Genomic DNA, 26,620 nt, shown 5'->3' with positions numbered 1-26,620 from the left:
TATATTTTAATGCACCAGCCTGAAAGTATTCAAATTTCCTCTTTTATGGAGGGTTCTGAAATCACTCATCATTATCTGAAACCTTCCAGACAATAATTTTGTGCAACTTTAAACAGTACTTATACTCCACTACATGACTATAGTTACCTGTTGTTTTGCAGATTTTATATACAAAAAAGTATAGCAGCAAGGAGTTAAAAAAAGTTTTAGGCAGTGTAGATGTTTTGATTCTCATCCATTATGCAATATCATCAGGGAGGTCTGTACCACATTTATTCTGCAGCATGACAACTAACCCAAACATAGTGCCAAGAACATAGAGTCTTACAACAGACTGCAAACATGTTGACTTGAAGTGATTTGAGAAAAGTGGGAGTACAGTCATGTGAATTCCATGGTTTCACGTTTCAGGGTATAATAAAAAATCATCTGGTCCTTTAGGTGCAAAACAACACACAACAGATGCCATTGTGTCATTATTTAACAAAAATTAAGCCATAATAGAGAAGCCATGTGTGACAAACTAAGTATCCCACATGATTCAATAGCTTGTAGACCCACCTTTAGCAGCAATAACTTGAAGTAATCTTTTTCTGTATGACTTCATCTGTCTCTCACATCGTTATGGAGGAATTTCGGCCCACTCTTCTTTACAGCATTACTTCAGTTCATTGAGATTTGCGGGCATTCATCTATACACAGCTCTCTTAAGGTCCAACCGTAGCATTTCATTCTGATTGAGGTCTGGACTTTGACTGGGCTATTGCAACACCTTGATTTTTTTCTTTTTCAGCCATTCTGATGTAGATTTGCTGGTGTGCTTGTGATCTTTGTCCTGTTGCATAACCCAGTTTCAGCCAAGCTTTAGCTGTCGGACAGATGGCCTCACATTTGACTCTAGAATACTTTCGTATACAGAGGAGTTCATGGTCCACTCAATGACTGCAAGGTGCCCAGGTCCTGTGGCTGCAAAACAAGCTCAAATCATCACCCACATCAGTTTGGCGGCACCCTGCATTATGGTCAAACATCTCTACTTTGGTCTCGTCTGTCAAAAGGACATTGTTCCAGAAGTCTTGTGGTTTGTTCAGATGTAACTTTGCAAACATAAGCTGTGCTGCCATGTTCTTTTTATAGAAGAGAGGATTTCTCCTGACAACCCTTCCCAACAAGCCATACTTGTTCTGTGTTTTTCTAATTGTACTATCATGAACTTTAACATTTAACATTCTAACTGAGTCCTGTAGAGTCTGAGATGCAGCTCTTGGGTTTTTTGCAATTTCTTTGAGCATTGCACAGTCTGGCCTTGGGGTGAATTTGCTGGGACGTCTACTCCTGGGAAGATTGGCAACTGTCTTGAATATTTTCCACCTGTGAATAATCTCTCTCACTGTAGAATGATGGGCGTCATATTGTTTGGAAATGGCCTTATAACCCTTCCCAGACTGATGGGCAGGAACAATTGCTTCTCTAAGATCATTGCTGATGTCTTTTCTCCTTGGCATTGTGTTAACACACAGCTGAATGCTCCAGACCAGCAAACTGCCAGAACATCTGCTTTTATAGAGGTGGTCACATTTGTTGATGATCAATTAATCAAGGGCATTTGATCAGCAGCACCTGGCTGCTACTTATCTCCTTAATTCCTATGGAAGCAGTAAGGGTGTGCCTAATTTTTCCACGCATTGCTTCTGCATTTTAGCCTACTTTTTGTTGAATAAATAAGGACACTGAGTAATATGTCATGAGTTGCTGTTCATCTGAGGTTGCATTTACTTAATTTTAAAACCTGCTAAGGACCACATGATTTTTTATCACATCCTTTTTCACATCATGACCAATTCCACTGTGTATGAATGATAGGGTTAAGGCTGATAATATTTTTATTTTGCCCTATTGAAGACCAAACTCCATGAAAAGACTGAAGCAAACCTCTTACAAACAATTTAATATTCATTCATTCATTATCTGTACCACTTATCGTTGAGGGTCATGGGGAAGACACCCTGGACAGAAAACAATTTGATGAATAGAATGAAATTTACTGTAATAAATAATACTGTCTGATCCTCTGTCTCAGTACTCATTTCCTCTCTCTAAGGGCCCAAGCCCATTTTTTCCTACTGAAGACATAAATCTTTGAATATCAGGTTAACAGTACATAGTTTCCTCACTCAAACAGGAACAGTGTATAGTGTTTTTGTCTCTGACAGCATCTCTATGAATTTAAGTCAGAACAAAAGAAAGTAAGTCTGGTCTGTTTTCAAATTAGTTCATTTTACAGCAAGGTCTAGATGTTGTTAAAACCTCTAGGGAGAATTAGGACCAAAACAGTCAGACATTGTTGTTCTGGACTGTATTTAGCTCAGAAAACAACAGTGACACCCTCCAGAAGTCAAGATATAGCAGTCTTTTGGTTTTCCTTCCTGTTTGACAGGAAGTTGTGACTAAATGAGGAAATTAAGGGCAGAAAGCAGCAGTGTGAGGACAATGAGACCTGCCTTAGTTAATCCACTGCCATCCTCTCTACCACAGTTTGTTAGATGCAATTTCTGTAAGTACTCATGTTTATTAATATTGTCTTTGTAACTTGAAATGTGAAATGTGAGCAAGACTGTGACTGTACTTTCAGGAGAAAATGATGTGTTGGACAGATTGTTTGCAGACTTCCACTAAATGTTTGGTCATATTGAACACTGGATGATTGTAGATAACAGTTGTCAGGTTCAATGCTAGTTGGCTGGGTTATATAGTGAGGCCAGAACAATTCTAACACAATTTAACAAAATCTAACATATGCTTTGTGGAAGCAAAACATCCAATATCCTCAACTGTACAGGCTTGAGTAGCCCACCTACCAGTTAAGAAATCAGTTTGTTTACATTATCACAGGATGACGTGGACACTGGTTTGCTACCAGCACCACTGTTTGTATAAGTAGACCATTTATGACTACACATTTACACCCACATACTGCACAATCATGTAGAGCTTCTCATGCATGGGATAAAATCCCTCTTTATGGCCTGATATTTTAACATGCATCTGATTTGTTCACAGATGTTTTATCTTCTTCTTCTTCTGTCTTTACTTTGCATATTGAGCTTCACATATAAAACACACTAAGGCTGCCATCTAAAAGTCGTCATTGTCATCACACTTTTTTTTTTTTTTAAACCTGCCTCACAGTATGCAGAGCGATACAGGAGTAACAGCATGGCAAGCTGTAAACTTTACAGCCAAGTCTCGTCTTAAAATGATTGAACCACAACCCTGACACACTTTGTGGGATGCAGCAAGATTTCATATCTGAGCTATGACCAAGATGCCAATTTTGACTTTCTCTGACTGTGGAAATGTGATGTATCTAGTGCAAACATTGGAATCATCACTGAAACTCATGCTAATGGATTTTCTTTTTTCATATTTTCTATATGAAAAAAGGAATGACAGCAAGGCCAATTATTTACTGACAAGAGGGCTATATCTGTGTGTACTGACCCTTCCTGACAAGAGATGTTGTAAGCAATGTTTAAACAAAGTTTTGCAGGATCTTCACCTATGACAACTGACAGCAGATTTAAAGAATGTCACATTTCATCCATATTAATATAAACCTTGATTCTTTTACAACAAGAGGTTCTTTCCTGTTAGATTTCCTTCCTTTTTACCCTTTCAAGTTTGTCCATTGGCCTTGTTTAACTGGATAAATAGCTTTTGCATACCATTCTACCTCATCTTCACACTTTATTTGTACCAGTATAATGCTCCTCTCTTTTCATGGTTTTGCTTTATATACATGTTTGCTCTTGCCAAGGCCAAGGCCAAGGCCTCCACTAAAGTCCCACTGAGCTTGTTGAACTTCCTGTTTATAAAAGGCGCTCTTTTGCTGGGCTACCTTGGCAGGCAATATATGTTTTAAATGTTTACCCCCAAGACTTTCAACTACAAACAAATTTAATAAATGTTTGCATCAGTAAAGTTAGACTGTTACAGGAAAGAACATCATTATACATTGTCCAGATTTTCAGTAAAAATTCTCTTGATTGAAACCTGCTAAAAATTTTTCCCAACAGTCAAGGCTGGATTACATGGCAGGCACCAGACTCTCAGAGGACCCAGAGGCTCCAGTTTCATTGTCTGGCAAGTAAAATGTGATATTTAAATGACTGCAATTTTTTTTTTTTTTTTTTTTTTGATAATGAAGGACAGAAAAAAAATAATTGATAGCAGCCTAAAAGTGGAAAAAGTGTTTTGTAGAGGGGTTCCAATTTGATATTTAGTTCTGAGGCCTCTATTATTTCAGTATATATTGTGATTACGGCCCTGCGATGGACTGGCGATTGATACAGGGTGTACCCCGCCTCTCGCCCAATGACAGCTGCGATAGGCTCCACCACCACCACCCCTTTCCTAAATGAATGTATACTTAGTCAAATTGCCACAAACTAAAAACTAATCACTGACTAAAAAATGGAAAATGCATAGAGGGTGGAAGAAACAGGGGGCTAATAGGGGCCTTGGCCATTAAATCTTGCTCGGTCAGTAACAGGTAAGTACTCACAATGGAAGCTGTACAGCATCTGCATCTCTTTAGTCATCTTTTGTGTAAAGCAATCAAAGCTTAACTTTTGTCTAAAACCTTTGAAATTCAAACAGTAACTTCCCTTTGCTATTTGGCCCAATATGTGCCTCTTTATATACAGTATGTCAGTGTTAGACAGTGCAGTGTAGTGCACATAGGCTACACAAGCTATTGCAATTTTAAACATCTGCTTAACATCTGCAAAAGGAGAAATCTTGTACATCTTACCCATTTTATTCAAGCCCATTAACCTTGAGCTTTCCATGGAGGTTTAAAGTATTAAAATATTTTCTTTTTTCACAGCTTTTACATGAGGTAATGAAAGACAGGTGTGTAAATATTGTGCGCTTGAGCTCAAAACACCTGAACTTTGAGGCAGAGTTGTTCAATTCAGACATTTATCATTCCACATAAAGAAAATCTTGTTGCAGTAGAGTATCATAAAAAATAAACAACTGAAACATTCAAAGTGCTGTTAAGATACACACAATACAGAGTCCAATAAAAGATTCATATGATAAAAGCAAAGCAAAATGGCAATTATAACAATAAGATTAAATAATGTGCTTAATGCAAATTGGATAAAAAGAAACCTATTTGACCTGATTTCCAAAAACATGTAACTCTAATTAGAAGGAGTACATCAAATTTGTATATTTAACTTGCCATCTCGACAATGTTGCCCAGTTGATTCATGTTTTCCACATTTAAATTCTCATACCAACAAATCACTAACAAAGTCTGGGCTTATTCTTCTTGTCATATTCAAAGAAGCATCTGCCAATTAATAAATGTAAATGTAAATGAATCTATCAAATAATAGCATCAACTTTCTCTCAAAAGAATTTAACCTCCATGGAAAATTTAGATTAGGTGAAAATTAAGTCAAATTCATTCAGAAGGTCTGGTAAGAAACATATAACAGTAGTTGATGATTTGTACAGAAAGGATATAATGCTAATGCTGTTGGAAACATAGAACTTAGCTATTATAGAAATTCAAAAAAATCTCTTACAAAATTTGAGTAGTATTGTCTAGTAAATGTGAGTGAATAAAAATCTGTTTTTCCAGCCAGTTGCCATCCACATTCACGTGGATATGGCGTGCTTTGATATATAGTCATGCATTGCCACATTATGTTCCCTTGCTCTTTGAGCGCCAGATCCTGCTGCCCCGCTGTCTCTCAAGGTCTTTCTCAGTCTGCTCTAGCTTAGCCAAGGTCACCCGCGCCGCTTCAGGCTCCCTGCAACCTTGAGTGGCTAACTGACCGGGAAATGTGTGTTCTCCCGTTCCACCACCTACGTGCCTCAGTGTCAATCAGCCAGATACAGAGCGGGGCTGTCGTTAAATGTTCCAGCATGCTGCCACCTGGACATTAGGTCATTCCAGTAGGTGTAATCTGGGAAGAAAAAAAAAAACAGTTTGCTCAAGGCCGTCCAAGAAATTAACAGTGAGAACTCAGCTTCTGAACAAACACTCACTGAATCAAGTGCATCTATACACAGCTGTAGTTCTTATATTCTTCAACCTGTGTGGTACATGTGTGCCTGAGCATTATTATATAATAATATTATTTATTGAAGCTATACATTATTATATAATAATATTATTTATTGAAGCTATACATTATTATATAATAATATTATTTATTGAAGCTATACATTAAAGTCTTACTGGGCAAGGGAGTTAAAATTGAAAGATTGGAAATGCATGTATGTCTGTTTGCAGATGTGCTAGTGTGTGTATCCACGTCTTTGAAGTATGTGAAGAGCTTAAAGAATCTTAACAATCTATAGGTCCTGACCAACTGTGACAGGGTTTTTAAATCACATACTCACAAAGGAAGAAAAAATATAAGTAAATAGTATATGACTGTTCCAATTAACAAGGCTACATAGAAAAAGCTTTTTAAATAAAGGCAAGCCACAGAGTGCTACAGAGCATTAAAGCCACAATAGTGAGAGTGTATCAAGGACCTTGGCTTTGATATGAAATCCTCTGGCCTTGCTTCTACCGCCCTCCATGTTAAAAGCTCTTTGTGACAAGGAAATTACTTTATGAACCTCTGAAAGACACTCCAACACTTCACCTTCCCTGTTAGTTTCATTGCCAGACCATGATAGAAGTGTGTTTTAATTTTTATTTTTTTCTAAATCATTGCAGCTTGCCATTCATTCCCTGTTCTTATTTGATGGCTTCTTCTTCAGTGTTGTGATGCAGTCTTCCCTTTTCTTAGAGAAAAACTACTCCTAATTAAATTAGGGAAATTCTATTTGTCTTTCTATTTATATTGTATTTGCAGTATGTAGCTTTACCTTCAGCCCTTTAAACGGCTCTTAACATCTGCTGGAACAAGAGGTTTGTTTTTCATATTTTCAAGGTCTGTGGAAAACAGTTTATTTGAATATGCTCACACTGGCAGGCCTGGCATTGGGTGAATGATATTTATATGTGAGCATGTTTTTGTTTAGGTCTTTAAGGACTCAGCTCCTTCAACATGTACCTGGAATGAGGCAGAAATACCAAACATGTGTCTCTGCGGCCTTGAGACTTCACAGGGCTCCAACTCAGTGCTCAGCTCGATAAACACGGTTTCCTCCTGTGGCTCTCTGTTTGGACAGGAAACAAGGAAGCTGATCAAACACTGGCTCAGAAGGCCACGGCTGCATTGAGCTGGAATGGATTCACGGGTCTTTCAAAGCACTTATAGAGGGAAACATGAAAAATAACATGCCATGTTTACTTGCAAAACCACTGGTTTACAGGCCTGCTGAGTGCCTCATTTATACTTGGGCAATATTTTCTCAAATTAAATCATGCAGGGAAGATACCCTTATCTTAAGTTTGTATTTTGTTTACATTATCACAGACACAGCGTAAAAATTGCGTGTTAGTGCCCGACTGCCTGCGTGATACAGATTTACAGCCCAGTCCTAATGACATCATAGATTAGGAGTAGTAGGGCACAGGTGATAGGGAGCATTAGCTGGACAGACGGTGAGGAAGAGGGGGGATAAAAGAGGAGAGACACACATGGTGTGTGTCAGTCATCAGGGTTAATAAGTTAGGTGATAATGCTTCCCCCTTGTGACTGTTTATTAAACTGCAGACATTGTTGGAAAGTCATTAATGACCTCCATCATTTGCAGGGGAGCATGGGAATAAAAACACATGACCAATGTAATATGTCGAGAATGTGTGCGAGTGTGTGTGTGTGTGGGTGGGTGTGGGTGTGTATGAAACTGGTTTAATAGTGGTGTTCTATACTATCTGTGTAAATGCAGATCAGTGATTTGCATTGAGTTTCCCAGCAGCAGCACAGCGAACAGAAATGATAAACCTAAAAATCTCTGCTGAAAGATCTACTCCCCACATTTTAAAATGTAAACAAATACTCTGATGAATAATTTGTCTGACAGAGTTTATTCACTTCATTCTGTTGAAGGCTTGTACCTGTCATACATATTATTTTGAACTAGTAACGCCATGTTCTCCTACACCAAAACACAATGAAACATTTATAACAGATGAGGAAATGATAATCATACATGTGTGATAAGTGTTTGATTTGTTTTACAAAAATTTGACTAGCAGTTCTACAGTAGAACATGTTGTGGATGATTTGATCTGGAAAAAAAGGGGAAAGATCAGTTTCAATTTTCAGTTCCTCTCTTTATTGTCCTTTAGAAAACATTAGAACACAAATATCATTTGAATGACTGCATATTAAAATTATGACACATAAATACAGCACATTCTCCTGGTAATTATTAATTATACAGAACTTGTTTTTAACATCTGCTCAACTAATAAAAAAAGAGAGAAATACATTTTAAAACTGCAGTCATCTGCTTAATCTCATTTTGGTGTTTGTGTCTAAAATGAAAGGAAGAATTGGAAGAGTGAGTTTCTTGACACTGGGGTCATTCTTCCTTATTCTCTGTGAGCTGCTCCTTGGATGCCTCATTTGAAATCTGCAGAAATGGAGTGCTGATCTCACTTGACTGCATGTCACCAGCTACCCGCAGCAGGCAGCTCAGGACCATGTCCTTGGCCAGGCTGGCCTCCAGGTTCCCTTCCCGACTCAGCATTAGAGTGATCTGGTCCAGGCTGGTCAGGACCAGCTCTGACCCCAGCAGAGGGCAAATGGGGCCTGGGTCAGAATCTTCTTTCACCATGTTTTCCATCATATATTGCTGGTACAGATCCAAGAGTTTCTGCTCCAGGTAGTTATTCAGAAGGGAGTTGGAGAATGGCCCCTCTCGCCCCTGGAACAGAAAGCTCCGATCACAGGTGCTTCCCCGGTTCCACCGACTGGAACCTCCCCTCAGTGGATGCAGAAGCCCACCCTGAATCTGCCCTGGGGGAGAATCCTCCACAGCTGGGGGGACATCACAGGACTGAAGAAAGGGGCCAACAGGCTGGGCATCAGTACAGAGCCTCAGCTCGCCATCATGCGCCGAGAGAGGCAGCACTTGGTCACCACCAATATGGAGGTCGCTGTAGTTTTGGCAGATGCTCTGACAGTCGGAGGGAACCAAGAATGGGGCATCGCCACCTGAACAAGCCTGAGCTGGGATTTTTATCTCTGGAGAGATGTGTCTGCCTGGATGGGCTCTCCTGGATATCCAATGACTGCAGGGGAGAAATGTACAACTCCACTGACGCACTCCTGTCATCCATATCACCTGTCTGTTCAAGGGAGCCGTTTTGAATGGGTGCAGCGTGTCTGGTGGAGCCTGGCATGAGGGTGGCAGATGCTCTTGGCAGCCCATAAGCACTTTGGAGAGCCTTGCGAGCAGGGAGGGGGTCCAGCTCCTCCAATTCACAGAAGGTCATGCTCAACAGTCTGCCTTCACAAAGCATGCTGCAACAAAAATCAGAGGCTGTGAGCCGAGTGATCGCAGCACACTGCATGTCAGTACATGTGATCTGATCTGGGACACACAGCATGGACCATCACCACACACCACAGCATGTGCAGCCTGAGCTAGTTTGCAATGCCTGTCCCTAGATGGGCATTTATACAAATACACAAAACTTCACTATACATACATATAAAACAACACAAACAACAAAGCAAAGCCCTCTTTAAAAGTTGTTTCAACTTGGGTTTAAAATGATCCTACTTATGATTTACTTGGAGCTCGGTAGATAAGCAGCTCAACATATTCATCCTTACTTTGTCTCAAAATCATTCAGATAAATCACATTACTCTGAGCAAACAAATACCTCCCTACCTTGGACTGGAATCAAAGTCTCTCTCAATCAACAGATCTTTTGTTTTTGTGCACCAGATGTCCTTCCACGGTTTTTTTAATTTTTTTATTTTTTTTATCACAGCAGAGAAAAGTATTCCTTATAAACATCTCATTGTCTATCAATACAGTCCCCTGAATGTGAATGCTGTATTTGATTCAAAGTCTGCATGAAGAGCAGTCTGCGAAGAGCGGTTGTTTTATACCACCGCCCCCAAGAGGAAGTGCACCACAAATGTCTTTTCTCTTTCTTCCCGTTTCTGCAAACTTCAAGTAGCAGCTGCTAATCATGAATCTATTCCAAGACGTCACCTTGCCAATTAATATGTCATTTATATGGCTCCTTCTTAGTCACTGTGGAAGAAACATGACAAATGCAGACGCCTCCACACAGGTGCACTGCGTGGCACAGTCAAATAGTTTACATCCAGTCATGCTCTGAATGTGTAAAAAGCTGAGTGGGCATAGTTGATTCTTGTTTTGTAGCAAAATGGCAAGAGGAAAATATGTCTGTGACTTTGTAAGAGGGTCCAACTTCAGTCACAAAGGCTGCTCAGCTGGCTGGCATTTCAATAGGAACAGAGACTTGTGGGATCGATGCCATGTTGTTCTGGCTGCTCCCAACACATTACTAAGACACTTCACGTTGGTTCTTCCTTTGATTTGTCACCCGTCTGTATCTGTGTGTTAGTTTTTGTTCATGCCAAAAGAGGAGAAAAGGCAGATGTTATATTCTTAAAAAGAAACTGCTGAAGTTTTGTTTCTCTGCAAAACAAACAGGTGTGCGGTTGAGGTTATAAAAGCGGACAAGGAAGTCCTGTCCAGTGTGATCAAAATATCAGTAAACAGATGCTGGTTCCTGTTTTCGTTTTCTGTTAGGTCACACCACAAATTCTGAGTTACCTCTCTGTGACGACAGGTTTTCAGTCCAATAATTTCTTGTCCAGGGCATTTACTTTGCTCCCTCTGTTGTCTCTGCACCAAAGCAGAAGTGTGACTTCACGCTCAGTTATGTAACCATAACTCACCATTTCCTCTCTGAAACCTTTCTAACTCTGCAGCATTGTTAAAGTAAACTCTGAACTGTCACATTAAGCTTCACCTGTGACCTTAGAATGACGTTTTTTTTCTCCTTACTCGATTCGAGCTCCTCTGTGGTGTGAACAGGTTATTTCTCACAGCAAACCCAGGTCTAAATCAGTGTAGAAGTGGATGGAAACTTTCGGGCTATATTTACGGCCGGGATTTTTTTTTTTTTTTTAACCGAGATGAAAGTCCCCTCTCTGTGTGTATGAGCCGGTTCAGTTAAGACTCTTTTATTTAGACTTCCTCCGCTCGGGCCAGGGAAGCCCAACAATAGAGGCACGTGAAACACGAGAGAACATGATGTATTATTAATAAGGCGAGGAATCCTAGACATAACTCAACTTCACATAACCTCTCGAGTTTTGCTCAAATATATGGCTGACTATAGGTGTCTTAATCTGAGTGTGTTTTCCTGTTTGGCCCCAAACTTGGAGCAAATAAACTCAAATGCAGTTTATCATATTTTTTTACATTCAAATCCTTAGAATTAAAGTCTTGTTTAAACACCTAGTTTACAAACAGCGCCTGCAGTAAACCCACAGGCCCGCAGTTTGCTGGAGTGTCTACCAAGTCTACTATGTCTCAGGATATCTGACACAGGACTGCTGCTAAGTCGTAATGGCAGCACAAAGTGTCGTGTTACCGGCCCGTTGCTACAGCGATGTTGCTGAGCAACATCCGATAACATTAAAGACATGCTGAGATCAGGTTAGATAACTGTCTCTGATCTGCTTTTGCTTTGTGTCACACCAGGGCAGCCGTTTGGCGATTTCAGCACCCGGGACAGCGCCTGGTCCCGGTGAACAGCTCCACTCAGGTTCGAAGGCATTTTTGTTTGTTTGTTTTGTTGACATATTAGTTTATTTTGAAAGTATGGATGGTTGCCTCACAAACACTAAGGAATTTAGGGATAAGTCTGTGACCCTGAAAGACTCCGTTTAGAGGAATGTTCAGGAAAATCAATAATGTGTTCCGTCCCAACCATCATGGACACAGAGGGAGAGATGGTGGTGGTGGTGGTGGTGGGTTCCGGTCCGAGCAGGACTACCACAACGCCTGCACCGTCAGGCTGGTCCGCAGCACCTCCATGCTCGTGGTGGGAGAGAAAACTCAGGCGGCCGTGGGCTCGACTTTAAAACGGAGCAAAAGCACAGTGAGCATCGAGTCGACCCTGTACTATTATCAGAGACAAGAGGACAGGATATGGCTCTACTCTCAGAATCAGAACTGCCTGGAGTACCTGGAGGCACTTGTTGCTTTGAGGCGGCAGTACACGAAGAGTGTGAATGACTTGAAAAGCAGCGACATTAAGGCCACAGTGTCCTCCAAAAAGAAGCCTGCACCTCCACCACCTAATAAGGAAGAACCGGTAAGCTTACATCATCTCTCCCAGAACTGCATGGCAGGGCGATTATCAAAGACAAATGTTCCTCTATTTCTTTAACCACAGATACAAAGAGCCAAACCCTCCGCCCCTCCGGTCCCCAGCGAGGAGGACACTTTGCAGTTCTTTGATGCGGTCATCGCCAGCTGCGACAACGAGCCTCTGCGCAAACCTTACATGGATGATGGACACGCAGATGTGGATTTCATAGGTGGGTTTGGAAAATCTTCACTAGTATTGTAATGATAGTAGGAATATTGTATGATTATTCACCACTGTCTCACTGTGAGTCTGCGTGAGTGATAATAAATATTCCTGAACTCAAATCCTAATATTTTTTGGGGGGGAGATAAAGTCTTTGTCACCTTGTCTGAGCGTTCTGTTTTTCGTCCCAGTCACAGTGGGATTAAAAATGATTGCCCTGACTTGAATAGTCTATAAATCCATAAGCCTGATACTAAATGTAAGTATTCGATATCAGGCTTACTAACTACTAATATAACTACTAAATATAGTTCTAACTTTGGGAATGGTTGTGTTTAAGTTAGACAGTGGTAGAAACATGTACTCAAAGAACTAGTATACAAAATATAAGGTGATCATATAAACATGTATTGCTTTACATAAAACCCAACCTCATGTAAAGTAAGTACAGTTATCTCCACCTGAATGCTGATTACATGTTACTGTTTTTATTAACAATAACAGTCCAGTGATTTAATATAAAGAAAACATAAAACTGACTTTGGCTCATTCACTACAATCAATACTTTTATTTTTGATACTTTGTGTGCATCGTAGTGATGATGACTACTTTCACCTGAGTGAATGTTTGAATATACTGGGTCAATTTCAGATTATGCTACACTTAGATCATAAATACCTAAAATGTGATGCAATGTTAGAGATTAAACTACACCACAGTAGTTAAAATAAACCCCACATTGACCACTTTACAGTCAAATGCTGCTTACAAACTAATATATCACTAATTTTATCCAATTATACACAGTAATATACTGTGTCTGATATTACACTGAATGGTCATTCTTCATTATGAGTATTTTACTTCCAACTTCCAACTTTACCTAAGTAAAGAATTTTTATTGAACAGTTGAGGTCAGAGGTGGAGAGTAACTAAATAAAGATACTGTATTTAAAACTGTTATACAACCCACACAGGTGCTTTAACTCACTTTGCCTCATTGGTTCAGTGACAGCTCTGTCACTTTACTATTAGTTTTGTTCCACCAATTGGGATGGGGCAAATTACATCTTTATCATTCATTAGTTTAGCTGAATGACAACATGTTTTTTTTTTTTTTTCAGCATAGCTCCACTCAACTTCAACCAGAGCAGAGGTCTAATCAACCAAAATATGATAAAACATCTGTGTGGGTATGCAGGGCCTGTAAACTACAGTTTTGTTCCACTTCACTCTGAAACTTCACTAAATTTGAAAAGCAAATGTTCTTAAATGTATTCATGTGACAGCTGTAATTACTAAATATCTTTCTAAGTGAAACATAAACTCAAAGAATATATTTGCTTTGTTATCAGGCTAAATATATACAGTAGGTAGTCACTAGTAGTTGCTGTTTGTAGCAGTATAGAAGACTATAGCACCACCTAAACCAACTACAACATTAAAACGCTGCTTACAGTTTAATGTATAAATAATTTCTAACACTGTGAAAAAGGCCACTCTTCCCAACTTAACCTTTTACCACGATACTTTTGCTGCTCTTGTTTACAAGCCTTTGTTTATATACCACTTCTACCTAAGTGAAGAATATTTTCACACCAGACATTTTGGCTGTCTAGCACAGGTGTAACAAATAATGTTAACTTGGGCAACATGCCACCAAGGCCATAGAGCTGAACTGGCACACCTGAAGTGAATGCAGCCATTGTTAGTGTTAGAAGTTACACCTGAGCTTTTCCTACAATGATATGTCAAAATATATGGTGTGAAAAATGTCTCTTCTTCTCTTAGCATTAATCAGACAGTATAGGCAAAGGTCAAGTGTGGTTAAGGATTGGGAAAGCTGGACATAATTTGTAAGATGCTCATTGATTCACTGGCCCAGCCTTTTTTTTTTTTTTTTTTTTTTTTTTTTTAGTTAGCTACTTTGTCTTACTTGTGTGGTGCCTGCTTAGAAACCAGGAGCATTTTGGGTCTTAAGGTCCAGGAGTGAAAACTAGTGAAGAAGCAGGTCTCGGCCTCAGCTCAGGTACTGGCTCTCTGCCCCTCTCTCCCACAGTGGCCTCCAGCTCAGCTGAACACGACCTCCACTCGAATTGGGTCTTGCGGGTTCCTCGGGTCACAGATGACTCCAAGCAGAAAGTGGTTCATAACTGTGCCATTGAAAGTGCCCCCAAGAAGAAAAGCCAGAGCGGGTCCACAAGCAGCAGACTGCGACTTCAGAGGAACCCGATCCACCTGCCCAAAGTGGTGGAGAGCGCATTCCAGACTCTGCGCTTCAAGCCCAAATTAAAAAAGCAGTGAAGCTTGATGGACATTTGAAGCCAAGCAGCACCGCCACGCTGTTGACGTAAGAGCCCAACCTAGTTTGTTCTGGACAGACACCATGTTCTGCATGTTCTGTTCTGTCTGGACAGTTAACACTGACATAAAAAGTAAGTGTAATGTTAATAAAGCAAACAAAATTAACATAACCAGTTACATAAATTCAATTCCTCCTGTTCCAAAATGGGCCTTTTTCTAAGCAGACATTTTGACCATTCATAGTAAGAAACACAGAGGTGTTACTAATAACATTAACAATAGCTCTGATTTATTCCATGTCTCTCAGTAAGCCATGACAATGTTACAGAGAGCCAGCAGGCACAACACCAGGACCTTGCAGTTAAATGGATCCAGTCATCATTCATTTTATTATTTACACCTGTGCCTTTCTGACTGTCATGTCAAAAAAGGAGAAAAAGCCCTATCCAGTATCATTTGTTACACAGATTCTTTCAACAGTTGCACAGATAATAATCTCAATTGATATCTGATTGAGATATATCAGTAGGGTGCCACATTAAAGGGAAAATACAACTTTGATGTTTGCATCATAATCCAAAATAAAAATTCCTTAATTCCTTCTAACATCTCAAGATTACTCTGACCCATCTGTTGATAATTTTTCTTTCATGTGTGCTTTTGAACTAAGCAAAATGATAAATGTCCAATATTGTGATTGGTATGGAATTTAGGATGATTTTATGATTCAGACCTGCAGACTACCTTCATTTCCTGCAGTAAAATTCAACTGTAAAATGCAACAATGGCTGCATGAATGCCTGTTAAAGAGGTTCAGATTTGCAAGGCAAGTCCAAGGGCTGTCTGAATAGTTCAAAACCAGCAAGTTAAAATGGTATTAAAGATGAAAGGTAAAATCGAATAACAAGGAAAACATATAACTTGAATTAACCTTTATGGCATGTTGATATTTCTGCTTTCATTTGCCCAGGTTCTGAGATATTTGTCACTGAAACTTCTGATACAATGGGGCGGAATGAATTCATTTTTAGGTAGAAATAAGCCCTGACCTGTCTGCCTCACTACAGTTAAAAGTCCGAGTATTGTTAGTAAAAAAAAGAAAACAAAACAACATAAAACTCAAATCAAAAATGTACAGAAGCATGATCAGCAAAATGTGCTTAAAGTTTCAAATGTAAAAATACTCATTAAGCAAATTGGCTCCTTTCAGTCTTCTATTATCATAGTATATTATAGTTGGTAAATAATGCAAAAGTACTTGCCAGTATCCCCCTTCCTTTCTCGTTCTCATCGACACATCTACATAAATGAAAATATTTCACAAACTTTTTCTTTTCTTTATTACAAATATTTCATGTACAAACCGGAATTCCTACAACATTCATTTTTTTTCTGCTTTGACCTTGGGGCTGAAGAAGGATGACATCGGCTTCATGCCACTCTTGTCAACCTTAGCCAGACTTTTCTGAGCAGCCGTCATCTTCTTGGGTGGCTGGAATAGAGGGGGGGGGGGATTAAAATGATAACTTGAAGACCTTGCCGCAGGGAATTCATTACATATCGTACACTTCAATTCAAGCTAAGAAAAAACACAAATGTACAAGGTTGGCCCCTTTGACCCATGTGTATAAAATGTACAGATGAAGCTTGCCTTCAAAAACATAATCTACAGACAAAGCTTAGAGAAAGCATTCAGCAAACAAGAACTAAACTAACATCGTTCAAGGTCTTCAGAATAACCTCTCCACAAAGCAAAAGCAATCAAACAACCACTTTAGCTATTCTGCAATAATCAAAACAAATTATCAAAACCACCAGTCCCTCCAATAATTGCTTGGTCTATTCAGGCAGACTGCTTCGTATACACTCACTTTCCGCGCAAAGTCTGCACTGTTGAATTTGGTGTAGTCCTCTCCGGCCTCCACCGGTTTGTCTGAAAGTTTCCGCTTCTGCCAAACGAGGAAGTAAGAAATGCTTTTCATGACAAAGAGCACCACAGAAACGCACACCGCTAGCTCTAGTGACCTCACACCATAGAGGATAAAGCCTGTATAACAAAAGCTGAAAACACACGAGCAGTGACTTAAGAGTGGTGGAATCGTTTCTCCCCAAAACATGCAAATGCAGCACTGTTAGAGTGAGGTGGAGGACTACAGAAAACGTTCGGTGTGGTTTCGACGGCATGCAGAAAAAGGAAGGTTTGTTATACCCACTTCACTCACGTCTAACGTACCTTAGAGGGAGGCTCTGTCTCCTTTGGGCTTGTGAGCTCTGGTAACCTGTAAAGTAGGAGGAGATGCATGGTGGCATTAGGACCACACCTTAGCACAAATTACAATCATGATGTTACAGTGTTAGATATCTGAACATACCCCAAGTGTATGAGAAGGGCTTTGCTCAGGTCTTCACTGATGTACTCTGATATCAGGCCGTGGGCATAGCGTAGGTAGTCCTCTGTAAGATGAAGATGACAGAATGGCAATGATTACCGATATGATACTACTTTATGTTATATCATTTAAGGTTAAGTGATTTAAAAATCAAACTAAAAGGTGTGGTTTCAGTGTCATAGACAGAAACTATATGGCGGTACTGCCATCTACTGGTCAACGTCGTATCTGCTGCAAAAACTCAAGCTGGAGAACAATTTTTGGCCTTTTCCTATGAAGGAGAGGCTAGAATTTCACAAAGTTGTAAGACAGTATCTTAAACACAGAAGCACTCTGATGATGAATCAACTTACCCTCATGGTAGTCTGACTCTGACTTCACTCTGACATATGTTGTGGATTTGACTCCTTCTCCTACAGAGATATTTCTCTTCTTGAGCGCAACGACTGTCCTCTCCACCTATAACAAGAAAATGTATCCAACTCCACTTTGCAAAAATAATGTATTTTCACATGGACAGCTTTTACATTTTTGTCTATTGTGTTGCAGTGGAATGGCCCTGCACTGTCTTTGGACCTGCACTGTCTTTGGACCAGCAAAGCTGACAGAAAGATTTCAGATAAAATGGATTAACTAGTAGAATACCTTTTTCTTTAACCAGTTCATTGTCTTCTCTTGGCTGTATCTATGAAACTTCAGGCTTCCCACCTCTGGAAAAATGAAAGACTGCATTTAACAAAGCAATTAAGCATAACTGTATAGTTGAGTGATGTTAGCTTCAAAAATAAACTTCACCTTTCTCCTCGGCAATGTGGTGCAGGGAGGCCTGGGAACGTGTGCAGCTCAGCAACCTTGAACAAGCTGGGAATTCCTCATCCATAACAACCTGATCCACAGGCTGGAACTTCCCCTGAGCAACAGGTAACATTTTAAAAAAAAAAAAAGGTAAAACAGTTTACATTTGTTCATACACTCCTATGGCTGTATTAGAGACACAGTACTGCTATACTGTAGAATATAAGATAAATTGATTAAGTTTTTTTTTTTTTTTTTTAAAGTAATTCCAGTGTAAATCAAACCCCTCACTCTGGCACAGTCACAGCTACGTAAGACTAACAATGAAAACATCGCTGTGACATGAACGGATTTCTAGATTTCTATTTCTTACCTCTTTTCCAACTTTAATCAAATATGGCAAAATGAGAAAAAGAGGATCCATTGGTGTCACGAAAAGAAGTCTCCCATCTGTTTAACAAAAGAGACCAACTGTAAAAACACAGAAACCTGATTAACACATGGTCAAATTCTGATCTGGGACCAGTCAGACTTACAGAATAGTGCAACAGTGCAACATCTCTATCTCATCAATTTCATGATAAACATCTTGAATTCTGAAATAATTTAATCAATATTTCAAACACTATTACAAAGCTGACTGTTCAGACTACCCTTCACACCGATTGGAGTGTGTGAACCTGTTTGTCAACTACAGACTTGATGGTTAGTTTTAATTATGTCAGCAGCTCCTCTTTCTTGTTGTTTGTCCTGTGCTTGCTGTAGTTAGAATATATGGGCACCATTCTTCTGGACATGTTAAATATTGTTTTCATTTCTATGAAACACCGCACCTGAGGTTTCAGCATGATGATTTGGTTCGTTTGGAGCTTGTTAGGTATTCCAAGCTGCTACAAGTGCTGATTGCAAAATACTGCTAATGTGTATTATAGGTAGTACAAGCCAGTCTTTGTAATGATCGTTATTTTTCCTCAAAGTTAACACTTTAATGTGTAATATGACCAACCTCTCTGGACAGTCTGGCCAACAAACCAGGAGTGGAAATCTTCCTCAAATGCTTTGACCTCATACAACTGTAAATCATCACTGCCCAGCATATAGAGAGATGCTGAATCTGCAAGATATAAAAAAAAAAAAGGAAAAGGGAACTGTGTTACTTTGACTACCACATTTGCATGTACATGCTACAGAATTAGACTGCTGGGAAAACTGAAAGCAAACATGCAGGCATTCGTGAAACTGACTTTACTTTGTCTTATATGTGATGTTAATAGATTCTCCATTTTATGCACATCCTCTTTTAGTATTTTCTGAAGTTTTAACACAGAAGTTTTTTATTAACACAGTTGTTATGGCTGCAATTAACAACAATTTTGACAACAACAAAAAAAAATGTGAAGAGTCAGAAATGTCAATCTAAGCTGTTATAATCGTATAAAATGTGGCATCTTGTTAAATTAGCCTACAGAGATGTCAAAATGACACATACTACAACTACAGGGAGAAACATTTCAAAAGGTCTGTCAGGCTTTGCTGTATTTCTTCTCAAAGTCAAAGTGCCAGGTAGCTATTGGTTTTAACCAGTGCTCATCGATGGCTAAAACTCAATTATTTCTCTTTCCCAAATGTGAATACTTGCTGACATTCAGAATCTTCTATGACAGTTAAGTAGATATCTTTAAGACCTTGGCTGATGGTTGGACAAAATGAGGAATGTGAGGGCATCACCTAGGGCTCTGGAAACCTGAGATGGATATTTATCACTTTCATCTGAGAGTGTATATACCATACGATAATGAAATTAATTGTTAGTTGCAGACCTAGATAAATGCATTATAGCAAATAAGTTATACCTGTAGAGGGATTCCGTAGTCTCACAAAAGCTGGGTCACTTTCGGGCCTGTGTGTGTCGATGACAGAGTCTGTGGACATCAATATAAAAATTAGGCTCATGACAGCTCATTGCCAGCTCTCGGATGAAACACCACAGTTTAATCTGTGGGAGCTAATGCCTGTATGGCTGCACGTTAAAGCTAACTACCCACATAATGCACGAATGAATAACAACCTAGTAACTAACATTAGGAGTAGCTCGTTATTTCCTATACCATGTAGCGGACCATCCGCCACTGGTTAGTAATTCATTTTGTTAATTCTTCCTATGTTTGTAGCAACTTAGCTATTTAGTTAGCTCATGCTGAATGTACTGTTTAACCTACCTGCAGCAACGACAACCCAGCTGTCATTTTGCACATTAGGCGTTCGTTTCTTTTTAGCAGCCATTTTGTATAATTCAGCTTAACAGGGTGAGTTTCTGTTCACGTGGTTTACTACTCATATGATTATAGTTATTTTTCGGCCCAAAAAACACCCTCGGCCTTGTGGAGGTAAAGGCTACTTTAACATAGGCTACCAAACAACATGAGCTCAGAAAAGGCGCCTCTCAGCTTCCATCTGCGTTTGTCCCACAAGAAAAAAAAAAGGGGGGGGGGGCATTTATTGTTTCACCGTGAGCTAATTTCGATCGTATTTTAAATTAGTAATAGTAAATACGATTTTTAAAATTAAATTAATGTCACGCAATTGAAAAAAGCTCATAAGGAAGCGAAAAGGACACCGTGGATAGACTTTGAATTCACCCTGTTGATACTGTAGTGGTACGTTCCGTGGTGATGTCATCAACATACAGTTTCTCAGTGAGGCCGCTAGAGGTCGCCCAAGAATTGTGATTAAAATTAAAGTAAACGGTAACGTTCGTTTTTGTCCTGCATAGTTCACCTCTCAGTTACTTAGCTGATTTGTCAGAAATATGGTTTGGTCTTCCCAGAGAGCCAAAGGGCTCTCAGCTCTCAGGTGCAGGATGTTTGGTGACCAGTGGTCCCTTGGCACGCTGGCATATAACAGATTGGGGGATCCATCTGTCCTTCAGTAAGAGGAGGGCATCTCTCACTCTCTCTCTCAGGATGTGACACTGTGAGTCCCAGTTGGTTTTCAGTGAGTCACTTGTATTTTTTTTTTCTCCTGCACTGTTTTTGTGCATGCTCAAGCAGGGATGTGTAGGACGCTTGTGAGACTTTCCATCGTTTTGTCTTCAGCTTGTTTAAGTGTTCAGTTGTCCCTCTGATATGTTTATACAGCTTTTTGGGGCGGTGGATTTCCCTGTCTTCTAAAGACCCCCACAACACAGCCCATTAACAGGTTTTTAATTAGCTTGTTTTGGTAATTAGGAAGGGAGGGATTTGTGAGCTGGCTGACTGATAATATAAACATCGCCATACAGTGTCCCTGTGGGGAGCAGCATGATACAGAGGAAAGCTGGAGCCTACACGGGGTGATTTATGGTTTAATGTTTCTCTGGTTCACTCATTTTTTAAAATGTCACTTCTTCCTGCATTTTCTTTTTTATGTTTGTGTGTCGTACCTTTTGTATCTTCCTTTTCTTTTTTGTCTATTTAAAAATAATATTGCCTCGCAGGCCCATTTCCCAGATTTGAGCAACACATGCTCTAAACCCTTTGAACACTGTCTCAACTCCTCCTTGAAATCAAATAGATTTATGTTGCTGTATTCTGTGGCAAAGAGAGCATGGGTGAGATATTGTCCGTGAATTACTTATTTTATGGGTCCCGGGAGTATCATACACAACAGTCTGTGCAGCTAAACAGAATATTCCATGAAAGCTTTCTTTCTTTTTGGGCTGCTTGAGGGAACGTCTGCGTTTCTGACTGCCAGGGAGAACAACAGCAGCCTTTCTGATACACTGCACCACAGACAACCCCAGAGAGCCCAGTCCTCTGTCACCAGCGTGCAGAACAAGAACAAAGTGGCTCTAAATTTAGGCCCTGATGTGGCTTTGTGGACCCAGAGTCCGAGACCCCCTCTATCCTCTCCCAAACCCAACTCCGCAATCCTCATCAATCATACATCCAACAAAGAGAATTTCAACGCAATCAAAGCCACGTCTGTTCTTTCGTTCTCCCCCTCAAGCTCGACTTTCTTATATGTGTAATTCACTTTTGAGATTGCTATTTTTTTGTTATATAAAATGATTCCAGTAAACTCCTCTGTGGAGGTAGGAGTGTGTTGCAGCCAGCAAGCTGCAGACGGTTGGTCACACTCTGCTGAGCTCATTGAACAGCCCGTGGTCCTATCTATCTCTGTGGCCTCATTTGTGGTGGTCCAATGCAGGGTGACAGGTTACAGCTTATATATCGACTCAGCCCTGAGCTGTCATGTCACCACCATGTGCTGTGCATTACCAAGGGTGTATTTCTTGCCCTACTCATAGTCTATCTTGATGGATTTATATAAATAAAAGGGTTGATTGTAAAAACATACATATTAAGAGTGCACAGTGCACAGTTTAAACTGTCATGGCTGCCAAGAGAAGCAGGTTATAAATAGAAAGACAGCGTCACTCAGGGTGCCGCTTTTTCTGTATAGATACAGACTTTGGCTTTTATTCCATGCAGCTGTTAAAGCCACATTACCATTCTGAATTCCCTACAGATGTCAACTCCATCTTTAGCTCAAGGAGGTAATATACACATTGATACAGTCATAACAGACATGCACACACATACACACACGTAAAAACAGATGTGGAGAGAATTCCCCTTGGCAGCAGAAGCCTTTGAGTCATCATCTGGGATTCCCTTCCTCTCACTTCCAAATATGGGTGGGATTGTGAGAGAGCGGGAGGCAGCGTGTGGAAGCAGAGTGGAACCCCCTCGTGATGTCAGAGCTGTGGAACAGTGAGCCTCACGCTGACTGGAAATTCACAGGAAGGAATGTCAGGAATGCGAGGATCACCGAAACACTGTTCCATCATGCGCGTTTGTAAAATCTGAGTTGTAGCATTCGTGCCTCATGTGCACCCACACACGGTCACGTAATGTTTTTCACTCGGGCCTCTCACTGGGGAGATATTCCTTCCCGTAAAGTCTTATTCCTCTTCGCCCCCACTCACCCCACAAGATGGTGACTCTTTATTCCCAGCATCAGTTACTCCGTGGGAGTGCAGCGTGGTATTTCCCTTTGCCCTGAGTGATGAGATGAGATGATCAGGCCCTTTCTGTTTCGAAGCCATGCAGATCTTTTCATGTTTGCGATGATCACAGTATTCATTTTCCGCAGTAGGGATACATTTCAAACAAAACTCTACATTTATCTAAAGGCTAGTTACTCTGCAGAACAAATACATAAGCTTTGAAAGATTTAACTTCAAACAACCCAACCAGGTCTGGGTTAAGCTGCTAGATGGCCTTATGGGCATAAATGAGCTGTAGGTCACTGTTACTTCTTTCTACTCACTTAACTGTTGTTTTTAAGAATCAGTAAAGTACAGTCATTTACCAGTTCATTGAAGCCACTGTTCAGGTTATGTTGGGTTGGGTCTTTTCTAAAACCCAGATGCTGCTTTGCTTCTTTTCATCATGTTATAGTTGGGTTTTTCTTTTCTTGACCTGCCGATTGTCCTTTTCTTTTTCTGGCCAATCATACTCTTTTTGGCTCTTCCGTTTCCCCTAAACAAGTTTGCTGTGGTCACCTTCCTTTTTGCTCTTCTTACATTTCATGGTGGAGGACTATGAAGTGACTCATTAACTTTGCTCATTGCTGTGGAGTGTGTCATTAGTATCTTTGCTTTTACCTGGTAACATTTACTCACACCTTGTTGCCTGGGGACACACATACAGGGGACACAGCTCTCAGCTGGCAAAGCTGTAAAGCGGTTGCACCGAACCATTTTCGAAGTAGGACTTAACAGCCAGACTGAAACTAACAGTGGGTTTGGTGCATCATCTTTATTGCTTTGAAATCAAATTTTTGTTTTATATGAGAAAGAATTTAGTTTTTAATACATTTAAAAGTTCATAGTCTCGCTTTAAGTTTTGGGTTATTCAGAACTAGTTTGTATAACATATGGACATCCATACTTGAAGACATTCTGACAAGCCTCAAAGGCTTAAAGGGCACAGAGATGAGAGTGATATCATTTAAATGCATGGATAACAGCATGTCTCAGACAGTCTCAACAGGAAGACAGCTCATGGTGTTGCATTTGATAGTTCACACGAGAGGTTCAAAACCCTGGCTCCTTTGCCATCTCTGCACAGCTGGCCAGTTATGGCATGAAGTGGGTGTGAATGTCAGATTGTCGGTTTCAGAAAGTCATAGAAATGGTTGAACATACTTCCCTCCCGTACCCTAACAGTTCTGACGAGTAAACTAGCCATTTAAGGTCCAAAGTTTGAGTCCACGTGGACACTCTGGACATGTGAGCACACCAACTGGGCATGTTCCAGACAAGTAAACTAGACACTCTTCTCATGCACTGTTTGTACGCGCTGTTTATTTCTCATCTTTGGTCCTATTCTTGTTACACAGTCACACATGCTGTCCTTCTTTGACTTTTTAAATGTTGTTTAGCACAGCGCAACAAACAAAGGAGCACTTCCTCTTGCTGTTAGGAGGTCGCCATCATGTTTTCTAGTTCACATGTGTTGAACATGTTCACACACACACATCTGCCACATTCCCATTCCATCAGAGGGCAAGCAGAAACCATGATACGGCCTCAACCTGGAGCTTTTGGGGGCCCCGAGAGTCTGTGGCCCCAGGGCAGTTGTCTGCTTTTCCTAGTAAAGCCTTGCACCTAACCATCAACTGTGTCAAGTTTAAGGTACTCTGTTGAGTTTTTGACCACTAGTGGCCCTTTTTGACCAAAAGTTACAAGAACTATGGAATCATAGGAACCAATCTTTGGAACTAAACAAAGGACTAAAATCCTTTTTCCACTGCGAAGGTTTCTGCAAACTACTCCGGTAATAGATTCAACAACAGAGACTTTTGAAACTCGCTTTTCATGAGAAAACAACAGCACAGAGTGATTTAGCCGCTTTGTGTTTTTACTGTCGTGTGACTCTGATGGTTGAGTCAAATGTAATGAACGAATAAAAGTAGCGCTATAAAGAAATGTTTTGATGAGTGGGTTCCCATTTTGTTTGTATCTCATGCGGACCGCTGAGGGCGACAATCACACGACATACATTCTTGCCAATGGTTTCACACTATTCCACTGATTGCGGGTGGTGATAATGTGCCAAGAAAAGTAGCACTGAGCCGGTAAATTGCAGGGAAGAAGAAGACTACGAGCTAGCAAACATGGGTGTAAACAATGCAGGTTTCAAAATTTTCAGTTCAGTTTTGCAAGCAAGAAAAATTCATTCAGTGGTTTATTAGACCTCAGTAATACAGACAATGCTCTTTGGTAAGAAACACTGAATATTGAAGATGTTTGTTTGGAGGAAAACTCCACAGAGTACCTTTAATGTGTAAGATATTTAAAACTTAAAGGAACATTGCACTACTGAGACTTCTCTAAGTTTCTACATGTCCTGCAAAACATTTTGTATTAGGTGCAAATTATTTTGCCCATTAGGCGTTTGCTACTTTCTCTTTTGAACCAGTCAGATTGTATCAATTGTGGAAAAAGAGCTGAAACAATTGCAAAAAATTAATGATTAGTCAGTGTGCAGAGAGAGTGTACAGTTATTTTATGTTTAAGTTTGTCAAATTTGATCATTTGTGGCTTTTTTTTTCCCTGCTGTTTTGAGGTCAGTATTGTTGATTAGACAAAAATCTGAAGATGCCATTTTGAGACTTTTTGTGACTTTCTGTGACAGCATATAGACTAAAGAATTCATTTGTTAATTGAAAAAGTTTGTTGCAGCCGTGCATGGAGCCCTGATGCATGGGGCTTGATAAAATTTTTAACTGTCATCCTTTCAGGGGTTGGGGGATGGAGGGGGCTGTCTGTCCCAGAGGCTTTCATCTGCCCATGATCCCTGCCTGTCTCCTCTCTCCCTTTTCTTCCTCTCTCTTTACTCTGTCCCGCCGAGTAGACGTCCCACAATACACTATCCCCAACCCTAATTATTGTTTACTAGGATCAATCTCTCTTTCCCTGTCCCTCTCTCCATCTCTGTCTCTTTCTCTCTCTCTCTCACTCTCTCCCTCTCTCTCCCTTCCTCTCTCTCAGTGTACCAGGGACCAGAGATGATGTGGTAATTACATCTGCCGACTGCTGGTCTGCCGCAGACGGCTCCGCAAGTCTCTCTGCTCAGAGAGAAATTAGAGACTGCTCAGCACATGTCCAGGGCTGCAATTAGAATAAGTACTCTGTGTATGAAATGTGTTTATTTGTTTATTTATGAGACCCCTGAATTCCAGGGCACGTCTCTTTGCTTCTTCTCGCTAAGGTTGGGTCATCTCAGGGGGGATGTGCACCAGAGCCCCTTTTGGAGAGCTATGGGAAAACACAGCTGTAGTGGTAATTTTTCTCCCACTGTATTTACTGTTTTAGCATGTGTCTGAGTTTAATATTGGTGTGACATTCTATCCAAAATGTAGTTCATAAACTGCGCAAACTGTTGATGGTATCAGCAGAAGCAGAGGCTAATAGGAGGCTTCAGCATTTTTATTAATCATATCAAGTGAGTGTCTCCCAAAGTCTTTTTAGTTCAAAATTCCCTTTATGTTTTTCCTCTGGGCTCAGCTGCAGTGGAGGGATTGCAACACAAAGAGGAAATTTTGTACAAAAAAGACTATAA

The 26,620-nt window shown here is 40.2% G+C and overlaps 3 protein-coding genes across 5 annotated transcripts; 1 reads left to right on the top strand and 2 right to left on the bottom strand.

Moving 5' to 3' along the window:
• Nucleotides 1-8,236: 8,236 nt before the first annotated feature.
• On the bottom strand, nt 8,237-10,019 carry LOC108901303 (TLR adapter interacting with SLC15A4 on the lysosome). Its single transcript, XM_018702760.2, is given in 3 exon segments — nt 8,237-9,211; nt 9,213-9,452; nt 9,827-10,019. Coding segments are annotated over 2 exon segments (942 nt in total). The 5' UTR covers nt 9,452; nt 9,827-10,019; the 3' UTR covers nt 8,237-8,508.
• A 258-nt stretch (nt 10,020-10,277) lies between these two features.
• On the top strand, nt 10,278-15,442 carry LOC108901305 (uncharacterized protein C13orf42). 2 transcript variants are annotated; one of them, XM_018702764.2, is made up of 4 exons: nt 10,278-11,747; nt 11,927-12,299; nt 12,381-12,525; nt 14,579-15,442. In XM_018702764.2, exons 2-4 carry the CDS (start codon nt 12,018-12,020, stop codon nt 14,821-14,823), a joined length of 672 nt encoding a protein of 223 aa, XP_018558280.1. In that variant the 5' UTR covers nt 10,278-11,747; nt 11,927-12,017; the 3' UTR covers nt 14,824-15,442. The 2 variants fall into 2 exon arrangements, with proteins under 2 accessions (XP_018558280.1, XP_018558279.1); XM_018702763.2 differs by having other exon boundaries at nt 10,278-12,299.
• A 704-nt stretch (nt 15,443-16,146) lies between these two features.
• Nucleotides 16,147-20,611, bottom strand: rnaseh2b (ribonuclease H2, subunit B). Of its 2 annotated transcripts, XM_018702761.2 has the most exons (11): nt 20,228-20,605; nt 19,862-19,930; nt 19,015-19,122; nt 18,382-18,458; nt 18,009-18,123; nt 17,859-17,923; nt 17,567-17,672; nt 17,196-17,277; nt 17,057-17,102; nt 16,695-16,772; nt 16,147-16,315 (listed from the first exon to the last, which is right to left on the bottom strand). In XM_018702761.2, exons 1-11 carry the CDS (start codon nt 20,289-20,291, stop codon nt 16,205-16,207), a joined length of 921 nt encoding a protein of 306 aa, XP_018558277.1. In that variant the 5' UTR covers nt 20,292-20,605; the 3' UTR covers nt 16,147-16,204. The 2 variants fall into 2 exon arrangements, with proteins under 2 accessions (XP_018558277.1, XP_018558278.1); XM_018702762.2 differs by lacking the exon at nt 16,695-16,772 and having other exon boundaries at nt 20,228-20,611.
• Nucleotides 20,612-26,620: the final 6,009 nt, after the last annotated feature.

Source organism: Lates calcarifer, linkage group LG1 (genome assembly GCF_001640805.2).
Source record: "Lates calcarifer isolate ASB-BC8 linkage group LG1, TLL_Latcal_v3, whole genome shotgun sequence".
Lineage (NCBI taxonomy): Eukaryota > Metazoa > Chordata > Actinopteri > Centropomidae > Lates > Lates calcarifer.
The sequence above is the reverse complement of the archived record's forward strand: the minus strand, read 5'-3'. Positions and strand labels throughout refer to the sequence as shown.